This window comes from Apodemus sylvaticus, chromosome 1 (assembly GCF_947179515.1).
Source record: "Apodemus sylvaticus chromosome 1, mApoSyl1.1, whole genome shotgun sequence".
NCBI lineage: Eukaryota > Metazoa > Chordata > Mammalia > Rodentia > Muridae > Apodemus > Apodemus sylvaticus.
Window position 1 is genome coordinate 7,697,218 of NC_067472.1, and position 21,352 is coordinate 7,718,569.

The window sequence follows — 21,352 nt, forward strand, 5'->3', positions numbered from 1 at the left end:
CATGGCGTGGTAAGCAATCTTAACCTCTGGGCGGCTCAGCTTCTGTGGAAATGGGGGGTCCAGAGAGCACACAGTAGATGGCCTATAAAAGAGGGTGCTAGGCCCCTCCTCTCTCTCTCTCTCTCTCTACCTTTTGGCACTCTCACCTCTCTCCTCTCTGCCCCTCTTGGGCTCTCCTCCTCCCCTCTCTCCATGTGGTCATGGCCGGCCTCCACTTCTCTACTCTCTCTGCCTCCACTACCCCATTAACTCCCATCGTCTGCCCTGAATAAACTCTACTGTATACCATGTCTGTGTGTTCTGGTCCCTGGGGGAAGGGATGCCTGGGCATGGGCCCGCCTAGACACCCCCTTCCCCACACCGCTGCCATATACCATTCTCTAAACCTTTCTCTTCTTATGAATGTAACAATGGTGCTGAGACCCGGGAAATAACAAGCCTTGTAATTACAGCATCCTCACAGGCTACCTTATACTCATCCACACACAGTACAGCACCAGACTTTGGAATCCGGATGCTTCAGCCAATGGGCCAAGTCACTTTTTTTTTTTTAAGATTTTAATTTATTTATTTTATGTATGTGAGTGCTCTATCTGCCGGTCAGAAGAGGGCATCGGGTCCCATTACGGATGGTTGTGATCCACCATGTGGTTGCTGGGACTTGAACTTAGGACCTTTGGAAGAGTAGCCAATGCTCTTAACCGCTGAGCCACCTCTCCAGCACCAAGAAGTGGACGGGTTAGAAATATCCACGAGAGGGTAAAGCTAATCAAACAGCCCTTTTGACACACAGCTGCATGTGCTCCTCAGAGTTGACTTCACGGCCAAGGCCACGCTCAGAGCAGTCAGAAGATGGTTTGAGGCCATTCTGATGGCAGCTGGGGTGCTCAGAACTGTGTTAACACAGACATGTACGAATGCCTCTCCAGCTGCTCAGCATCGGAAAAGCTGTACTCCTTTCTCAAAAAATTATGTGTATGGGTATTTTGACTACACGTCCATCTATGCACACAGTTCCTGAGGCCACAAGAGGGTGTCAGATCCCCTACAACTGGAGTTTCAGGTGCTTGTGAACTGCCATATGGGTACTGGGAATTAAACCCAGGTCCTCTGCTAGAACAACAAGTAAACAAGAAAAAATGGTTCGGGGTGGGGACAGGCCTTTATCCCAAGACTTGGGACACAGAGATATATAGATCTCTGAGTTCAAGGCCAGCCTAGTCTATATGGTTCTAGGCCAGCTAGGGCTACAGTATAAGACCCTGTCTCAAAAACAAAAAACAACTCTATTTACTTTAGTATTTGGTTGGTCTTTGTTGTTTGTGTGTTTTTTTTTTTATTCGATATAATTTATTTACATTTCAAATGATTTCCCTTTTCTAGCCCCCCCCACTTCCCGAAAGTCCCGTAAGCCCCCTTCTCTTCCCCTGTCCTCCCACCCACCCCTTCCCACTTCCCCGTTCTGGTTTTGCCGAATACATGTTTGTGTGTTTTTAAGGACTGGGTTTTACTGTGTAGCCTTGGCTAGCCAAGTCAGGGAGGCAGATCCACCTACCTTAGCCGCCTTAGTCCTGGGATCAAAGGTGAGAACCACCATGCCCACCAGAGCCCTTGACTCCTGCTGAGAGTGCCTTCCCCTAAGCTTCAGGTTTTCTGGAAGAAAGTCAATACTCCTACAATGCTGTGAGCACACAGAGGGAACTTAGGAACCATAAACGAAACAGCACAAAGGGAAGCCTGTGCTGTGGGAATGCCAGGCTGCAGAAATGAGAGAACCAGGACGCCTGAGCTTAACGAGGACTCAGAAGGACAAACAAAGGAGTGCAGGCAGGCCTGGTAAGAGGAAGAGCTGCCATCTTCCTAACACCCAGGCTTCCAGTTGTTTCTGGAACAGTGACACAACCTGTTGTGAGCAGTAGGCACCTTTGCCCAAAAGTGTTCCGTTTATGACTGAGCTGCCAGCAGTTAACACTTAGCTCATAAAGTGCTGCCCCAGCGGTCTCAGTTATACCACACCTTGACCTCACAGCTTCTGCAACCGAAGCAAGGAATCAGTGTGGGGGGAAAAAAAGATTCCCAAATCGGAGGGGCTAGCATGTATTGTGGGCGCCCTCTAGTGGTTACGGGGAAAAGAGCTTGAGGTTGAGAGAGCTGAGAGGAAAAGGTGAAGAAAGCACCATTCTGTTTGTGAGGAGGTAAGGCAGGATGTCTGGAAACTGCTCCCAGCACGTCTCTGCCTAATCATTAGACATTAATAAGCTCTGTCACATTAGTCCCAAACAATGTGGCTCTAAACCCATGTTCAGGCTCGCTCTTCCCATCTGTCTGAATTTTCAGTCTGTGGGGCTCTTATGTCACCACCATCACCGCGACCAGCACCAGCACCGCCACCAGGACCAGCAGCAGCACCAGCCCGATGCACTTGTTTGCCTGCACTCACACCAGGTGTCTGATACCTGGGAACTTAGAGGCAGTTGGGAACCAACCAGCAAGTGCTCTCCGTAACAGCTGAGCCATCAATCTTAATTTCAGGTAGTGGTCGTGGTATCATTGCTTTTGAGATGTGCCTGATGACCAGCTTGCAGATAGTCAGTTACACGGAACCCATCAAGGATAATGTTCAAATGTTAACGTCTCTGGAAAACTCCTACCACAGCGTGCCAACCTGACAGAGTAAATATATCCACATTCTTTTTGCAAACCTAATCTCCATGCTGCCTCATATCCTGTGTAGTTACTGGCTGCCACAAGGTCTCTTACACCCAGGAGACACTCTGTCTCTAGGAAGGGGAGACTGTCGGCCACATGGTGGCAGATTTATAGGCAACACTGGCATCTTCCTTGCAGAAGCCTGGCCGTTCTGAGTAACTCAGTCCCGCAGAGACATGGGTAAGCCTGACCTGAGTGTTCCTAAGTTGGTGAGTTCTTTAAAACGACAACAAAAACAGCAGAGGACAGGGACAAACTGAAGGTGGCTATCGACTGTACCCTTAAAACCCATCTTTGTGTAACGTACAGGGTCAGTCAACACCGTACGAATATGGTGAGTTTCTTGATCTTCAGCTCATGCCAGAGAAGGGACCCACGGCTTGGTTCTGGTTATCTAAGTATGCTAATGTGTTCGTTTGGGCTTCTAGCCTGATCTGGGCTTCACAGTTCATCTGTAAAACTAGAATATTAAACTAAAAAAAAAAACTGCATCTCTGGAACTAAATATGTTCTAATTGCAAGGTCCCGCTATTTTTAGCTTAATGTGCAAACGGCAAAGCCATATTTAAAGAGGACATGGCTTTGCAAAACCTGAGCTCTAGACAAGTCAATGTTTCTTGTAGATATATTAACCCACTTTATGGAGATTTAACATGACCAAAGCCGGAACACGTTTTTAGGCAAGGCTATTACTACAACAGAAAATGAGCCCTCAGGAAGGTGCAGCCTCCTCAGGCAGTGCCTGCTCTGAAGCCAGCAGCTTGCTGCTGTGGCCTGTAAGGACCACTGGCTGGAACAGTGAAGTTCCCTCTGGAACACCAACTAGCAGGCTCCTGTGAGCGGAACGGAGAACTAGCTCCTTCTAGTTGCTAGAAAAACCTTTAAATGATCAAGTCAAGCAAGTGTTTGGAAACACTTTTGCTGATGCTTAACTTAAAAAAGAATCATTCAAAAATCAGTTTTTGCCCTTTCCCATTTCTAAATTTGTACTTTTATTTTTTTTGGGGGGGGGGCGGGGAGGTTTCAAGACAGGGTTTCTTTGTGTAGCCCTGGCTGTCCTGGAAGTAGACCAGGCTGGCCTCAGAAATCCGCCTGCCTCTGCCTCCCAAGTGCTGGGATTAAAAGGTGTGCGCCACCACTGTCTGGCGAACTTGTACTTTTCAAAAATTATTTTTAAAATTGTGTCATTTCCTAAAAATGTCCACACACAAATACTAGCCAGTCTAATTTGTTATTTAAAAGGGATAACACAGCATTAAAGTGCTTCACTTGCTGATTTCCAGAGGCAACCATTATAAGCGTCACAAGCTTGAGAATACACTAAGCCCACGCAGTGGTGCAAATATATGGTCTGAGTGACTGTGAAGGCCAAAGCAGAAGAAGCACTCAAGAATTGGAGACTAATTTATATACTAGAACTAAATTCCAATTATGGTTAAATAACTGAGGATGAGGTGTTGGGCTAAGGATCTTGGGCTCACTGTTTACACACGCACAAAATCCAGGTTTAACCCCTGGTTCCAGAACATGATCACAAATAGTAAATTTCTTGGGCATCAACATGCAACCCACAAGTCTTCAGCCTTTGGGGCTGTCAGGATGGCTCAGCGGGCTAAGAGCACTGGCTGCTCTTCCACAAGTCCTCAGGGTAATTCCAGCAATTCTAAAATGGCTCGCAACCATCCACACTGGGATCTGACCCTCTTCTGGCATGCAGCTGTGTATGCAGATAGGGCACTCATACAAAAAATAAATCTTTTTTTTTAACTTTTTTTTTTTTTCGAGACAGGGCTTCTCTGTATAGCCCCGGCTCTCCTGGAACTCACTCTTGTAGACCAGGCTGGCCTCGAACTCAGAAATTCGCCTGCCTCTACCTCCCAGAGTGCTGGGATTACAGGCGTGCACCACCACCGCCCGGCTTAAATAAATCTTAAAAATAAAACAAGTGCGTGTTCTGCAAGCCTAAAGGCTGAGCTTTGATCCCTGGAACCCACCTGTGGGTGTAAAGAGATAACTGACTGCATAAAGTTATCTGACCATTGTGTATGTGCGCGCGCGCGCGCGCGCACACACACACACACACACACACAATGCACTCCTTACATTCAGTGAAGTCTCATTAATATGTATTTTAAGTGGCTTTCAGTGTTTCTAGGTTCTATTAACAGGCAAGTGGCTGTTAAAACAATCTCTTCCACAGACAATGACCCCAAGGCACTGGAGGTGTCAGCAAGCAAAAGAAAGTTAAAGGGAAACATGGTATGAAGAAGAGACAAACTGTCCCTTTGCAAATAACATCAGACACAGAAAAATCTCAATATCCCACCGAGGGAGTTATGATGGAAGTTTCCTAAGACCACGAGGAGAGACCAGCACTGTAGCTGCAGGGAGGCATCGCTGAAGAATCACAGTACAAAGGGGTAAAAGCCAGTCTTGATGATGGTGGCAAACTGTGTTAGGAATGCACTGTTTTATATGGTGACACTTCCTGTTCGTAGTATTAGTTTACCCTAGAAAACCATCACAGAAACACAGGTTGAGGGACATTCTGTTTCTGAAAAGTACTCTTCAAAACTGTGAAGGCTGCCAGGTATGGTGGCACACATCTTGAATCTGTAGCCCTTAGGAGGCAGAAGCAGGTGGATCTCTGTGAGTTTGAGGCTGTCCAGCCTGGTTTATATAGCAAGTTCCATCAAGTTATAAGAAACACAGAAGATGGAGAAAAGCACACACAGGAAAGGACACATGGTGTAACTTCTGTGGACCCTGCCTGAGGCAGCATGAAGGGTAGTACTGGGTAACACTAAGCAAAACCTGCACCTTTAACTGATGGTTACAGTCATGTTAGGTGACCAACACACCTAGGAATCATGGGGCTGAACTGTCTCTCCCCAGATTCACATGCTCAACTGTAACGAAATAAAGGCTGTGTCTTTAGAGGTCATAAGTTAGTATAAGGCCCATGACTGGTATTCTTACCAGAAAAGGAAATTCAGAGTCAGGCAGTTTTGTTTGTTTTTAAATGTCCTACTTCAAAAGACACTATATTAAAAAAGTTTATAAACACACACACATACACACACTCACACACACAGGGAGGGAGAGGGAGGAGAGGGAATTAAGTAAACCTAACGTTAAAAACATTTTTAAAAAACCATCTCAAAATCTGGTAAGAGCTGGAGAGATAGCTCAGTGGTTCAGAGCCCTGACTGCCCTTCCAGAGGTCCTGAGTTCAATTCCCAGCAACCACATGGTGACTCATAACCATCTGTAATGGGATCTGATGCCCTCTTCTGGTGTGTCTGAATACGAGAATGTGCACATATAAAAAATATCTTTAGAAAAAAATCCTGACAAGAACAGGGTTGGCAAGATGGTTAAGTGGTGAAGGCACTTGACACCAAGCCTGAGGGCTCGAGTTATCCCAGGAACACACGGTGGAAGGAGGAACTCCCATCCGCACGCCCAACACGGACAGAACATATGCACACATACATAAAAATAATAAAATGTAGGGGAAAAACTCTTCAAGAATTAAAATAAAATTCCAAAGATATGGACAAGTTTCAGCAGAGAAGATATACAAATAAGTGACAAAATAAATACAAAAGCTCATAAAGAGTTGCTTAACATCATTGGTCATCGGAAAAATAAGAATGAAAACCTTTACTGAGCCAGTTTCACATCAGCAAGAAGGGCCATTTTTTAAAGAAAAGGGAGTATATAGCAAGTGTCGGTGAAGATGGACTTTTTTGGAAAAGCCTGATAGTTTCTCAAGTACTCTGTGACAAACAACAGCGTTCCTGGGCACAGTCAAGAGAAACAGGAGCTCACCCAGACACCTACCTCTTCAGTGACACCCACAGCAGCATTATTTACAGAAGCAAAAGGTAGGGACCGGCAAGCCCGGCTAATGGAAAGATGAGCAGGCCTCGGTACACATCGTCAGCAGGACACCCACACCAGGAAAGACTGATCCTCACAGCGCTGTGTTAAGCGAGAGCTGCCACCACATGAATTAAGCGAAACAAAGAGATCCATGGTGGAAAACTGAAAGCCATCATGGTCTCCAGAGGCCGGGAGGAGTGGGTCCACTCACACCTAGTTCTAAAATTGAAGCAGTAACTATACAATTCTGAGTGTACTGGCATGAACGGCACACGGGCATACATGGGCACATTTTATGGCATAGGAATGGCAATACCATTTAAAAACAAAGTGTCCCAAAGACCTCATGGTGAATGTGGTCTCAGCAACAGAACCTTTCTTTTTTGTGGTCCTAGAACTGAACACAGGGCTCAGTCGTCTTAAAAATGTCTCCTGATACTTACTGTCTTTGTTTAGCAAACAGGGAGACTGGCTCATTTTTGGCATCAGCCTGAATCCCACTTAAAACTGCTTTTCCAAACCCAAGACTTTGATTAAGATAGAGTCATATTACATTTACAGTGTTGAAGGGGGCTGGGGAGAGGTGCAGCAGGGAGCACTGGCTGCTCTTCCTGTGGCAGCTCACAAACATCCTTAACCTGCCCCATGAGATCCAATACCCTATTCTGGGTGTATGGACGCACACACAGACAAAAATGTTCAAAGGACGAGCATGGCTTTTAGCATCCTCAAACTCTACTATCTGAGGAACTTATATGCAAGGTGGTTGGGACAGCACTCCCTTAAGATTATGACAAGACTTCAGCACTGTGATACTTTTGGAAAATTAAAAACAGATTATAACCTGTTGCCAGAATTGAAAACCCAGTGATATAAAGAAGAGAATATGGAACTGTACTTTTTAGTCCTCTATTAACTGACAGCAACACTTTCTTATGCAAAATAGGTATTTAATGTTTCTAAACATTACAAAGACAAAGGCCGCATTTACACTAAGTTAGTCACAAACCAATTATTTAATAGAAGCTATAAAATAATTGGGAAGAATATTTAAGAATATCTCAAAAGATTTAAAATAGGAGAACACTTTACAAAAAGCCGCATAGGAAATAAAATTCCTCAACTATACGTAGAAATGTAACATTACAGGGGAGCTTATAAAATACAAAGACAAGTATAAAAGGACTGTGTATTCTAAATCCAAAAACTCAATAATAACCAAATATTTAGTTTTAAAATGTACAGTTCCTGGGTATGGCTCACATTACTATACACATCTTCCAAGACAGCAGGCATTATCTTTCAGTTAACCATGTGTGGTATCATCTTCTACAAAATCTTTGGCCATCTCTGCTGTGATCACATCAATGTGACTAACCTGAAAAACAATGTTAAAGTCTGTTAAATTTTAAAGGAACATACCAGTTAGTATCTGCACTACATGGGGTAGTAGCTAATACACACAGCCTGCCACCTATAAAACTTTTAGTTTTACACACCATGTCAAGTGGTTCTGAAGCACGGACTGCTAGAAGTCTTTACAACCCAGTCTGTCCAACGCTGAAGAGTAAAAAGCACTCTATAGCCTGGCACCGTGTAAATACCTGTACTTACAGAGTCCCAGCACTCCAGAGGTAGAGGCAGGATTGGCAGCCTAGGGCAGCCTGGGCTACAGTAACTTGTTGGGGCTGCAGAGGATCAAGGTCTTAGGCTCTCTAACAAGCGGTCACCACCCACATCTTTTTCTCTTAATGGAAATCAAGGTAACGAATGGATGAAAGAAGTTTTTCATTTTTGAGGAAGACATTTAAACAACGACTTTCTAAGTTTTCTTTCACTAATATAAAATCAAAATAAAAAAATACAATAATTATCAACCTAAAACAAAGTAAAATTACCTTATTTCTGAACTTTACACCATAGAATTTGTCAGCTGACTCAAGCAGTTCAGGCCTAAAAGTGGTAGTAATAAACTGGGCATGTACAGCTAGCTCCATAATCATATCTGTGAAAACAAAGAGTAAGTCTCTTTATTACACCTGAAAATTTAAAAAGCAACTATTTTTTATTTCTGGCTATAATTCAAATCTGTCAAAACAGCCTGTGATTTTTTTTTTTGTCTGCAAATTATCCACTTGACTTTTCAAAGTAGGAATAAAATGTTTAATCCTAGTATGTTACAGCAAGAAAATGCAACATTGTTATTTACTATAAAGAATCTTCTAACCCAGTATGGGAGGAAGCAGGTGGGTCAGAAGTCGTTCAAGACCATCCTACAAGACACCATCTCAAAAAGAAAAGAAAAACAAAACCTGAAATAAAAGACTTTCAGCATAGACATGTCAGAGCCAAACATTTCTTATACACACAAAAGTAATATTAATTATCCTCTTCCTGTTACTCCCTCCAAAAGCTTTGAACTTGTAAGATCAGATTTAGCATCTCTCTTAAAAAAAAAAAGGTTTATGACAAGCATGACTTTCTGAACATCTCGTGCGTGTGTGTTTCTGCACAAATGTTTAGCCTGCATATATACATGTGTGTGCACAGGACCCTCCCTCAGAGTCAGACGAGGGTGTTGGATCCCCCTGGGAATTATGGACGGCCATGAACCACACCATATGGGTGTGAAATCAAACCTAAGTCTTCTTGCAAGAGCAGCCAATGATCTTAACTGCTAAGCCATCTCCAACCCCACAAGCACTACTCTTAACACTGAAAAGACAAACAAGTTTTAAGGCTTTTGTATAAAAATTAATGCAGGATTTCTCAATTAAGTGGAAGAATTACATCTGTAATTCCCCAAATTAGTATTACACCCCCGAAAATAGTCTAATACGTATCTATTAAAACTATTCAGAGAAAATGTTATTGAATATATACTGTCTACCCAAAAACTTTAGGGAACAAATGACTAAGAAGGGCTAAGCTACCACCATTATCTCTAAGACATTCCTTGAGAGTGAGTGCTCAGTGCCTCCTAGACAGGCCATGAACTGACTCCGCCTTCTAATGCTGAGAATGCAGACGAGTGCCACCTCGCCCGTTTTACTGCATGTGAAGCCCACGGTTCTATGCTGGCTGAGTGAGCACTCTATCCCCAGCCAGGCAGTTCTGCATTTAAGCCAGAGGCTGATACTGCTGTCCTCCTGATTATCCTTAATCACATTTGTGTGTACACGGGTGTTGGTCAGAGAACAACTTGTGGAATTAGTTTTCTTCCACTCGGTGGGACACAGGGACTGGAGTAAGGTTCCTGGGCTTAGTGACAAGGAACTTTATCAACTGAGCTGTCTTGGTGGCCTCCCGCCTCACCGAACCGGAAGCTCCTGGTTGGTCAGGCTGGCTGGCCTGAGTCCCAGGATCTTCTGTCTCCTTGTGCTACCTGCTTGCACAGTCAGCACTTTATTCCCCACCTCCAGCCCACAAGTCCTCACTGAGCAGAAAGCAGCACTGTACCTGACACAGCTTTCCTATGCTGCGCATCCAAAGCTTGGTCAATCTCATCAAACAGGTAAAAAGGAGCAGGGTCACATTTCTGAATGGCAAAAATGAGAGCAAGGGCCACCAGAGATTTCTGTCCTCCGGAAAGCTGCTGCATCTCTCTCATCTCCCCTTGCTTCCCTGTAAAGGACACCTAAGAGAACACAAAAGGTGTCAGACCCCAAGGAGATGGCACCGTCATCCATCAAAATTAAGTGGTACACGAGCAATTCAGGTAAAATATGAATTCTACTCCAACAATGCTACAAGAAACAGTGAGTGTCAGGGGATTTTACCCTGATCCCGACTCCTGTGAACTGGTCAACTGATGGAACACTGCTCTGTGAGCCAGAGCCCCTCTCGCTCTCGCCGCTCCCCTCTCCTTCGTCCTGAGACTGGCTGCCCTCCACATCTCCTTTCTTCATCACCAAAGTCGCTTTGCCACCAGGTACCAACTTCTGGAAAACTTCACTGAAGTTCTTAGATACCTTAAAGGAAATTCAAATGTTGCTTAGGCATATTTCTATTTGAAACGGGTATTTAAAAGCAAACAGAGGTATTTTTACTTTGTCAAATACGATCCTTTCCAGAGCTGCATAACTCCAACTCACTTTACTATGTTAGTAGCCTGTGAGCTGGATTAGTTCACATACATTAGACCTACTTCCAAACTAGATTTTAATTATCAACAGAGCATACCTGTTTGAAAGTTAACTGAATAGCTTCATATTTCCGAAGTTCGAGTACATTCATTAACTCCATGATTGATTTGTAGCCCCTATCCAACTCCTCTTGTCGCTTGATCAGCTTTTCTTTCTGCTCAGAGAAGTTCACGAACTGATCTAGAGCCTTCTTGTTCACATGGCTGTACTTCTTTAACTCGGTGTTGCACTGCTCGAGTTTTCGAAACAACTAAAAGAGGAATACATTAATATAGTCACACACCACAGGGACTCTTACAAGGTTACTGTAAACTTAAAATGTAGTTAGACTTGCCTGCTTAAGGCTCAGTGTCTGGTACTTCTCAAACGCTTCCTGGGGAAGGGACCCCAGCTCCCGAATCTTCTTCATACACTCTTCCTTCTTCTTCAGCAGCATGCCCTGTCGGTTGGTCATCTTCTCCAGTTCTTTAGTGTCATGATTTATGGCATCCATGTGTTCTTTCTCCATATTTTTCCAGCGCTCCATACTTTTCTGGAGCTCTTTAATTCCAGCTTCTGTTTTGTCAATGGAATTATCCAAATCTAAGATAGGGGACAACAAAATGAAGGACATTAAGACGCATTTCACTATCAGAATTTTACCTGAGTAAACTTTAATGGTCAGAGTAAAAGCACTAGTCTTTATCAGCAGTAGTAATACTCCTGAAAGCATCAGCAAGGACACTCACGTACACCATGGGGAACACAGAAAATGTCATTGCATCTTTTGTTAATAACATGTGACTGGAGGGACACAGGGGCACACAGTTACCCCATCATGGGGAGGCAGACAGGCCGACGAGAGTTCAGGGTCAGAGTGATCTACATAGACCCAGGCCAGCTAGGACTACAGGGAAGAACTTGTTTCAAAAACAAAACCAACCAAGGTCATGAGTAAGCAGACAGATGACCGACTGGACAGAGTTCAACACCCAGCATCAGCACGGTGAAGGAAGGAAAGAGCAGCCGCAAGCTGCACCCCTGCTGCCATGCCCTGGTCCAGCATTCTCTCTAGTTCCTTCTTTAATCTCACCCTCTCCCCTAATAAATAAAATGCAGAACATTCACTAGTCTCATGAAACTGTCAAAAATATTTTAATAAAAAAGTTGGTTTTGTATTTCATTTTGTAGTAAATAATTTTGCAAAGCAAACTGCATTTAGTAAAATACTGAAAAAAATCTTTTAATGATTTGTTTTTATTTCACGTATACTGGTGTTATGCCTGCTTGTATGTGTGTATGATGAGGTCAGGTCCCCTGGACCTGGAGTTACAGACAGTTGTGAGCTGCCACGTGGGTGCTGGGAACTGAACCCAGGTCCTTTGGAAGGGTAGCCAGTGCTCTTAAAGAGCCAACTTTCCAGGCCCCTGAAAAAAATTTAAATTAAACATTTACCTTCTGATCTTGCCATAGTATCTTTTACTCTTTTATTAATAGCTTCAAGTTCTGATGTTGTGGCAGTAAGAACAGTACCACCTTCTGTCTCTCTCAGTTCATTAAGTTCCTGCAATGCAAAACAATAAAGTTTAATGAGAGTAAACCTCAAAATATGATTCATGAGTTATATGTACACTAAAATATATTATATTAAATATGTTATAACTAGTTACTTAAATAAACATTCAAGGAAGCAGATGCTGTGTGCTTGTCCTCATGTATGGGTATGTATATGAATTTGGGCATAATTGTAGAAGCCAATAAAGAGGAAAAAATGATGTAATTGCTAGAAAATCTGAGTACCTAACTACTAAGAAACTGTAAACTAACACTAAGTTAGATCATCTAGAACTTATCACGATTGCAATCATACAAAGTAGATGATACTGTTACACTTATTCTATACTACAGAAAATCAGCAAAAGAAATATGAAATACTTCCTCAGGTCACACTCTAGGTGGCAGTGCCAACCTGAGGAGCACACTCAGTCTTCTGGCCCGACTGACACTTCCAGTGAGTGCTCACTGACGTACTTCCTATAGCTATGATCAGCAAGGAGCTCTCGGAAAACAATATACCTGTTCTACTTGGTCCAAGCGTTTCCTCAGATTCTCATTCAGGTAAGTCTCTACTCGAGTAATAATACCTTCTAGTTTAATTCTTTCATTTAGCAGCTGTCTGTTTTCCTAGAATAGAAGAAAATATTATAAAAGCGTTAAAATGTCAAGAAATCTATTAAGGGCCAGAGATGGCTCAGCAGGCAGGTAAAGGCACCTGCTACACTGTGGGATGTCTTAAGTTTACTTGTGGAACCCACACGAAGGTAGAAATAGAGTCAACCCCAGGAGGCTGTCCTCCCTCCACATACGCACTGCAGCACACACACAAACAATAATGAAGTCACATGTTAGGAAGAAAGACGAGCAAATGCCACCAAATGTGCTGCCCTGTTGCCTGCACTCAAATGAGCTGAAATGGGAGCTGTCTTTTTTTCTTTTTAAGATTTATTTATTTTACACATTTGAGTGCTCTATCTGCATGTACACCTGTGTCCCAGAAGAGGGCAGCAGATCCCATTACAGATGGTTGTGAGCCACCATGTGGTTGCTGGGAATTGAACTCAGGACCTCTGGAAGAGCAGTCAGTGCTGTTATCCTCTGAGCCATCTCTCTCCAGCCTTGAAATGGGAGTTTTTCGATCCTTGGGACCCAAGTGGTGCAGAGAGAGAACTGATTCTCGCAAGATATTCTCTTATTTCCATATCCAGCCAAGAAATTAAAAGAAAAGTAATTTTCAAGTTGTTTCTGTTCTAGTTGTTTTTTAAAGAAATGTTACCAAGGAGACAGAAGCAATGGTGCAGCAGTTAAGAACACCAACACAGTGGCTCGCAACCCATCTCTATCTCCAGGAACCTGACATCCTCTCCTGGCCTCATAGGGCATCAGGCATTTAAGTAGTGTACATACATATACATACATAGGCAAAATACTTATACATATTAAATATGAATAAAAGACATGGGGCTATCAAAAACAACAATCTTTTCCCATTTTTAATTTTTGGCCCCAGTGTTGATTGCTTGCATCAATGTATGAAAAAAAAAAAAGTCATGGGCTGGCAAAATGGTTCAGTGGATAAAGGTGTTTGCTGCTGAGACTAAGAACCTGAGTTCTATTGCCAGAATTCACATAGTAGGAAAGAGAACTTTTCCCAGGCATTGTCTTCTGACCTCCACATGTGTGAACCACACACCCACACCCCCCTAGACATGAGTGGGGCAGACTAGGCTACAAGTGGAGACTTCATCTATAAGAAAAAGCAAAACCAAATGTAATTAAAACATTTAATGAAAATATCATATACAAAGGAGGTCATATGAGCATTATGTGTGTGCATGCATATACATGGAAGTGCATACACATAAAGAAAGCTAAGACTATCACTGTGATTAACACTGTCTACCTGACAAGCTCTACTCCATACAGGAGGCAAGGCTCTGGACATGCGGTCAAGACAAGGACTATCTCTAAAGTTATCTGAGGTGGGAAGACCTACTCTGAATGTAAGAGGCACCATTCCATGGGCTGGGGATCTGAACTGCATAAAAGAAAGCAAGCTCAGTACAGGTTCTCGCTTCCTCTGCCTCAGACGCAGTGAGCAGCTACCCTGAGCTCCCAATACCGTGAGTGTCATAGTACTAAATCCAGTACTATGCTGTGAGCCAAATAAACCCTTTCTCTTTAAAGCGGCTTCCGTTGGCATATTTTATCAAAAGTGACCACTGCACTTATTAATGATCAACATGCAATGAATAAGACAAAAGAAAATTAAAATTTCATATACAATCCTAAAATATCCAGAACAGCTTAGACAAATGTATCAAAAACCTTATTTACTCTCATAGGTATTCAAGATGAATGTCTAGTCTTCCCGTCTTTTTAATATATTTTCTTAACTATTCTCTTTCAAATACTATGAGACAGGGTCTTCCTGTTCCTCTAACAACAGCCAGTCTTCAACAGGTTTTCTTCACTCTTAAGTGTACTTACCTGCTGAAGTTGACGGATCTCATCATTTAGTGCATCGACTCTCTTCTGATCTTCTAGACTGAGTTGAGAAAGCAAATCCGTCCCTAGTTCTGCTTTCAGTGACTCTCTGGTGGACTCCATAGCATGCAGACTTGCCTCCAAGCTTTGTAAGCTACGTTGCTACACGAGATTATCAATTATTAATCATTGTTGCTATGTTACATCTAATGGTAAAACCTTGCAAACTATATACATATTAAGTGAGCTAAACAATTGTATCAACTCAATAATTTAAGCACTACAATGTTGATAAGTTGCTGTTAGATTTACTAAATGTTTTTTGTGCTTATGGTATTTATAAGTTATGACAGGTTTATTGGGATAAAAACCAAAAGAAACAGAAACATGTACTAACTAATTTTTTTTCTCTTGTCGGTGCCCGGGAGTTGGATCCAGGACCTCAGGGAAAGGATGCTGAGCAAAGTTCTGTCACCAGGTTCTCCTCTAGGCACTATGCTAAGTTCAATCAACAGAGCTGTGTAGGTATTTACAATGCAAAACTGAGAGAAGGGACAAGTATTACAACTATTCAAGTATATTTGTAAAAAAAAATTGATAGATTGTTTTGAATAATAAAAAAATCTTTTTTGTCTTTTAGTCCTGATATATAAAGCATAAAGTCAATGATAGATGTACAACCTATGACCCACCCCAAGTCTACACACAAGCAAAGCTGTAACGAGACATACTCACGGACCTTTGGCATGAAGGTCTTTTCTGACTGCTGTCTCTTCTCTTTTAGCATCTTCATCTCTGACAATATGCTATCTCTGGATGCTTTAAATTTTCTTTGTTGGGTCTCTATCTGCTGCATTTGGTTCATCAATTGATCAATTTCATTATTAATCCATATACAAGGCTAAGGAAAATTCTCCTAAGATTGTAAGTATATTACATACTCTCCATTCTCTTCATTTCTTACAAACATCATCACGAATCCTCTCCTCTCCTCCTAAGTAATCCCCAGATTTATGGACTACACAGATGTTGAACTAAATACTATCACTAAAAATGTTCAGTCAGCCGGGCGGTGGTGGTGCACGCCTGTAATCCCAGCACTCTGGGAGGCAGAGGCAGGCGGATTTCTGAGTTCGAGGCCAGCCTGGTCTACAGAGTGAGTTCCAGGACAGCCAGCGCTACACAGAGAAACCCTGTCTTGACAAAACCAAATCCAAAAAGCCAAAAAAAAAAAAAAAAAAAAAGTCAGTCATAAAAGAAACTTGAAGCATTTTGCCATACATTTTACTCTAAAATATGCACTTATTTAACTTATTGCTGAACAAAAGACATAGAAATTATTAAATGTTAAGCAAAATCAAGTAATAGCATATATGTGGGTATATAGACAAACATACATAAATACTTAAATATATTTTCATTAAAAAATTGAATATGCAGAAGGCACTGCTTTGGTGACTGAGGTAAAAAGAACAGCCTTGCCTAATGTGAAATAATGAAATCTAAACAGACTGTACAATCTATGGCAGCTGGAAGCTGTCAACATCCTCTCGTCTGTATGCATGACGTGGGGTGCAGGGACAAGTGTGGGTAAGAGCAGAGGGAACACGTGTTGTCTTCTTTTATTGTTCTCCACAATACGTTACGAGACGGTATTTCTTCATACGTTTAGAAAGCACCAGCAGGTTAAAGCTCGCTAGCCAGCAAACTCCAAGTCTCCACCTGCCCCATCCTTCCCCAAGAGTTACAGGTTACAGCAGAGCACCACCACAGTCAGCCTTTCACATGAATGCTGGGGACCCGAACTCAGGTCTTCATGCTTGTGCTGCAGTCAGATACCCTCTGAGCCAGCACCCAACCCATAAGCACCCCTTTTCTTAAAAGGTCCTCATATCCCGCCCTACATCTTGCCACATTTAAGAAGTTCTCAAAGTGTTACACATAGATAGATCCCTGCAGGGCACAGCTAAGGCATTTGTCTTTGTCTGAACTACAAACAGGACACCACACTAAAGCAGCACAGTGGCTGTCAGAATGCGTAAGTGCTCTGTTGGAGCTGAACTCGCCGCCCTCTGCGTAGCACCACACTGATTTGGCAGACCTGCAGATATTCATAATTGGAAAGCTGCTGTCATCATTACCTCCACTAACAAATCCAGCCCAATTTTTGCCAAGATAGTGAACCCTAAAGCACGTTTCCAGTGCTTAAATCCACTAAGTAGATTTGACATCTAGAAACATCAGCCAGGACTCCCCTTCCATTTCCCCTTTTGGTCTGACAAACCTGAATTCTGTTGCTCCTCAAGTTCCATTTCTTCAAAACATGCACTAGTATTGTCTACTTAACAGTGAAACAAAGATCAATATTATTTTTTAAATCTTTTCTTAGTCTTCAGTAGTTGAAAACGCTCTTGTGTTTAAATAAAAAGCAAAGTGAAGCATCAACCCCTGCCCTCCAACATTCATGAGAACCTAACATACAGGCAGTGCATGCCACCAGATGCTGTTTCTCTGCAGTGTCCTGTCAAGCTCACGACAGAAGGATATTTTCAATGTTTCTGCGTAGGTTTTCATTGAGCTTTGCCTCAAGCTCACCCAGTTCCTCTTCTGCTTTTCTAACGTCTTTCTGTAACTCAAGTCGAGATTTTCTTGTGTCGTAATAGCCTCCAGTCAGAGCACCTCTATGACTGACTTGATCACCTATAGACAAAACGGAAGCAGTCATTCTGTATACCAGCCTCTATTCAATAAGTAACTTATAATGAAATACTAACTTGAGGGCTTTAACAACAGGAGACTTAAGAGGGAAAGTCAGGAATTTTACTTATTCGAAAATATCTTACTTTTTAAAATAATTTTTTGTTTTTTTGTTTTCTAAGACAGGACTTCTCTGTGTAGCCCTGGCTGCCCTCAAACTCAGAGATGCACCTGCTTCTGCCTCCCGAATGCTGGGATTTAAAGGAATGCACCACCACCATCACCTTCCCACTCCAAAATTGTATTTCTTAATATAAAATTGGTAATTGTACTGGCTGGTTTTGTGTGTCAACTTGACACAGGCTGGAGTTATCACAGAGAAAGGAGTTTCAGTTGGGGAAGTGCCTCCATGAGATCCAACTGTGAGGCATTTTCTCAATTAGTGATCAAGGGGGAGGGCCCCTTGTGGGTGGTACCATCCCTGGGCTGGTATTCTTGGGTTCTATAAGAGAGCAGGCTGAGCAAGCCAGGGGAAGCAAGCCAGTAAGAAACATCCCTCCATGGCCTCTGCATCAGCTCCTGCTTGAGTTCCAGTCCTGACTTCCTTTAGTGATGAACTGCAACGTGGAAGTGTAAGCTCAATAAACCCTTTTCTCCCCAACTTGCTTCTTGGTCATGATGGTTGTACAGTAATAGAAACCCTGACTAAGACAGTAATCTTAATTTGGGAAGATCTGAACAACAATTTGAATTTAAAGAAAGAACCCACCAACATTTACAAACCTGAGGAGGGTTCTCTGCCAAAGTGACAAGCAGGGTAAACGAGAGGCCACTGCTCTGAAACCCAGCTATCGAGAACAAGGATGTTTATCAACAAAGCATTCTTAAGCAACTGACAGGTATGTATGCATGTAGATTTTCCTATGTATTTATTTTTGAGCGGCAGGGTCTTACTATGTAGTCTTGGTTGTCCTGGAACTAATGATGTAGACCAGGCTGTCCTAAAACTTGAGATCCACATGCCCCAGCCTCCTGAATGTTGGGATAAAGGTATGTACCACCATGACCAGCTCAGAGACCGAATAATCTCACATTGATTTAGCTACAAGTAAAGTATCTTTACCTGAGAGACATTCTAAACTTTAGCACCAGGAGTAGTAGGACACATTATAAGAAACAAACATCACTCATACAGTAGTCAGACCAAGAATGCTGACTGGGATAAATATGGCAAATCCAAAGAATGGACATTTTCTCAGAGTTGCCTGATAGGGAGGTGAGAGGGAGGAGCTGGGTGTAGTGGTGCACGCCTTTAATCACAGCATCTCTGGTGGCTGAGGCAGGAGGATCTGTGAGCTCTGGGACAATCTGGTCTACATTATTTGAGTTCCAGGATAGCCAGAGCTGCGTGGTAAGACCCTATGTCCCAATCCACACCCCCAAGTGTCAAAAAGGGAGGAGACAGGAGGCACTGTCTTTAGTAATTTTCAAATGTTTAGGTGTAACAATGTATCTAGAATGGCTTTGTTAAGAGATACTTGCTAAGTTCTAGAGATGAACTGCTGTAATGTTTAAAGCTTATTTTCATTCAGATGACTTGACAATGTGGGTATGCTACTTTGAGAAATTAAACAAAAATGAAAACACTAAACTATATTATTAAAAATTCTTGCCGGGCAGTGGTGGTGCACCCCTTTAATCCCAGCACTTGGGAGGCAGAGGCAGGTGGATTTCTGAGTTGAGACCAGCCTGGTCTACAGAATGAGTTTCAGGACAGCCAGGGCTACACAGAGAAACCCTATCTTGAAAAAACCAAAACCAAAACCAAAAAAAAAAGAAAGAAAGAAAAATTCTTATCATGAATTACAAAGATAGTCGGGTGGTGGTGGCGTACGCCTGTAATCCCAGCACTCTGGGAGGCAGAGGCAGGTGGATTTCTGAGTTCGAGGCCAGCCTGGTCTACAGAGTGAGTTCCAGGACAGCCAGGGCTGTACAGAGAAACCCACTGTACAGAGTGCTAGGATTACAGGTGTGCGCCACCACCGCCCAGCTTTAACTATTATCTTAATGAACCATATTAAAATTATTTTGGTAATTATCCAACAAACTGGTCTCTTAGTGCCCCAAGGCATTTTATTTAACATACTTTAGTTTTTGAGAACAGGCCCACAGGCTTCATTCACTGTTCAACAGCTAAGGGAGCACACTGGCCAGGGACCACGCGTTCACACTTACTAGAATGGGTCTATACTCTGCTAAACTTACCATGCACACACCAAATATGTACAGCCCAAGCGACAGGTTACACATCCCATGTTAAATTAAATGTTTTATTAGCATGTGCTTAAAGCTAATTACTATTACACACCTTCCAAAGTAATGCAGTCCATAGTGAAGGCACGAGCCAGCTGAGTTGAAACCTCCATGCTCCGACAGATGAGGGTCTTTCCAAACACATGTTTGAAAGCTTTGTCAAACCTGGGATTGTACCTCAGCTTACTGATCATAGGAATAGCATCCTGTAATGAATAAATATTTTGTTAGAAAAAATACTGTCACATAGTCAATTAAAAACTGTTTGCAGAATTATTACTACCATCTATGTCTTTAGGAAATAAAAAACGCAAGTGGCCTTAGAAAGGGCATTAGAAAAATCATTCTACTGAACTACAATGGAAATTTTGCTTCTGTATCCAAGGTTTAACAGCTGGTTACTGTAAAGAACTCTTAAGCTGACCATGAAAGCTTTACTCCTAGTTCTGCCTCTAGATGTTTTCTTTGGAGGACTTGCTTAACTTATCTCGTTAAGACCTACTATGTGTTCAAGACTGTAACAGTCCTTCCTTTAAAATTGTAAAGAGCACATGAATGAATGAATATATATATATATATATACATATATATATATATATATATATATATATGTATGAGAAAGTATGTGTGATATAAAAGGTAAAGGTGTAAAACTAGTATTTCCTCAGTATTCTAACTAGATATGGCAGACATTGAAATTAGATATTCAGTAAATTACTTTTTCAGACAGTATTTATCTTCCAGGCTAGGGGAATAGCTCAGTGGGTAAAGGGCTTCCTGTGAAAGCATGAGGACCCAAGTGCAGAGCCCAGTACCTATATAAAAAGTCAGGCACGGCAGCACACACCTGTAACCCCTGCACTGCTGACAGGTGCTGGGGAGGCTGGAGATAGGTGGATCCCTGGAGCTCTCTGGACAAGTTAATCTAGCCAATTAGTGAGGTTCAGGTTTAATGAAATGACCCTGTCTCAAAAATTATGGTGAGAGTGTACAGGACATTCTCTGGCCTCTACTTGCACATAAGCGCATACACACACCATTTTAATTTTCTTCTCTAAACTCAGAACAGGACTTTTTAATGCTAGAGGACACCACTGTGACCACCGTTCAGCACAAGGAATACACTACAGTCTAGAAGCCATTTCCAGCTACACCGCAGCGATCTCTGTGGTTAGCCACTGAAGGTGATCACTACTCACACTGCTGTACCTTCTAACTCTCTGGTCTGTAATAAGTCACTGTGCAACAGAACCACACTGCAGCCATTCTTCTGTCTTTCTGTTGTGCTGAGGATGGAACCCAGAGCACCATGCACATTGCAGAACTGTTCTTCCAATGAGCTACATATTTCCATCTCAAGCTCTTTCTTTACAGAATTTGTGTATGCACCTGTACTGCATGTGCATGAATGTGTTTGGACATGAAACAGTATGCATGCAGAGGTCAGAGGACAATCTGAAAGACTCAGTCCTCTCCTTTACCAGCTGGGTTCCACGGACTGACCCAGGTGGTCAGGCTTGGCAGTGCATGCCTTCCCCCACGGAGTCATTGCCCCAGGTTTCTTTTGTGTCTTGTTT

At 42.5% G+C, this 21,352-nt stretch overlaps 1 protein-coding gene across 1 annotated transcript in view; it reads right to left on the reverse strand.

Moving 5' to 3' along the window:
- Window positions 1–7,594: 7,594 nt before the first annotated feature.
- The window catches only part of Smc3 (structural maintenance of chromosomes 3), a 39,919-nt gene continuing 26,161 nt past the window's right edge, over window positions 7,595–21,352 (reverse strand). Inside the window, exons 18-29 of the mRNA XM_052183733.1 lie at window positions 19,831–19,981; window positions 17,313–17,465; window positions 15,505–15,656; window positions 14,769–14,927; window positions 12,798–12,905; window positions 12,177–12,285; window positions 11,077–11,324; window positions 10,780–10,992; window positions 10,377–10,568; window positions 10,057–10,234; window positions 8,496–8,602; window positions 7,595–7,975 (exon numbers count right to left, since the gene is read on the reverse strand). Coding sequence (XP_052039693.1) covers window positions 7,904–7,975; window positions 8,496–8,602; window positions 10,057–10,234; window positions 10,377–10,568; window positions 10,780–10,992; window positions 11,077–11,324; window positions 12,177–12,285; window positions 12,798–12,905; window positions 14,769–14,927; window positions 15,505–15,656; window positions 17,313–17,465; window positions 19,831–19,981 — 1,842 coding nt within the window. The 3' untranslated portion in view covers window positions 7,595–7,903. The remainder of the gene's footprint in view (window positions 7,976–8,495; window positions 8,603–10,056; window positions 10,235–10,376; window positions 10,569–10,779; window positions 10,993–11,076; window positions 11,325–12,176; window positions 12,286–12,797; window positions 12,906–14,768; window positions 14,928–15,504; window positions 15,657–17,312; window positions 17,466–19,830; window positions 19,982–21,352) is intronic.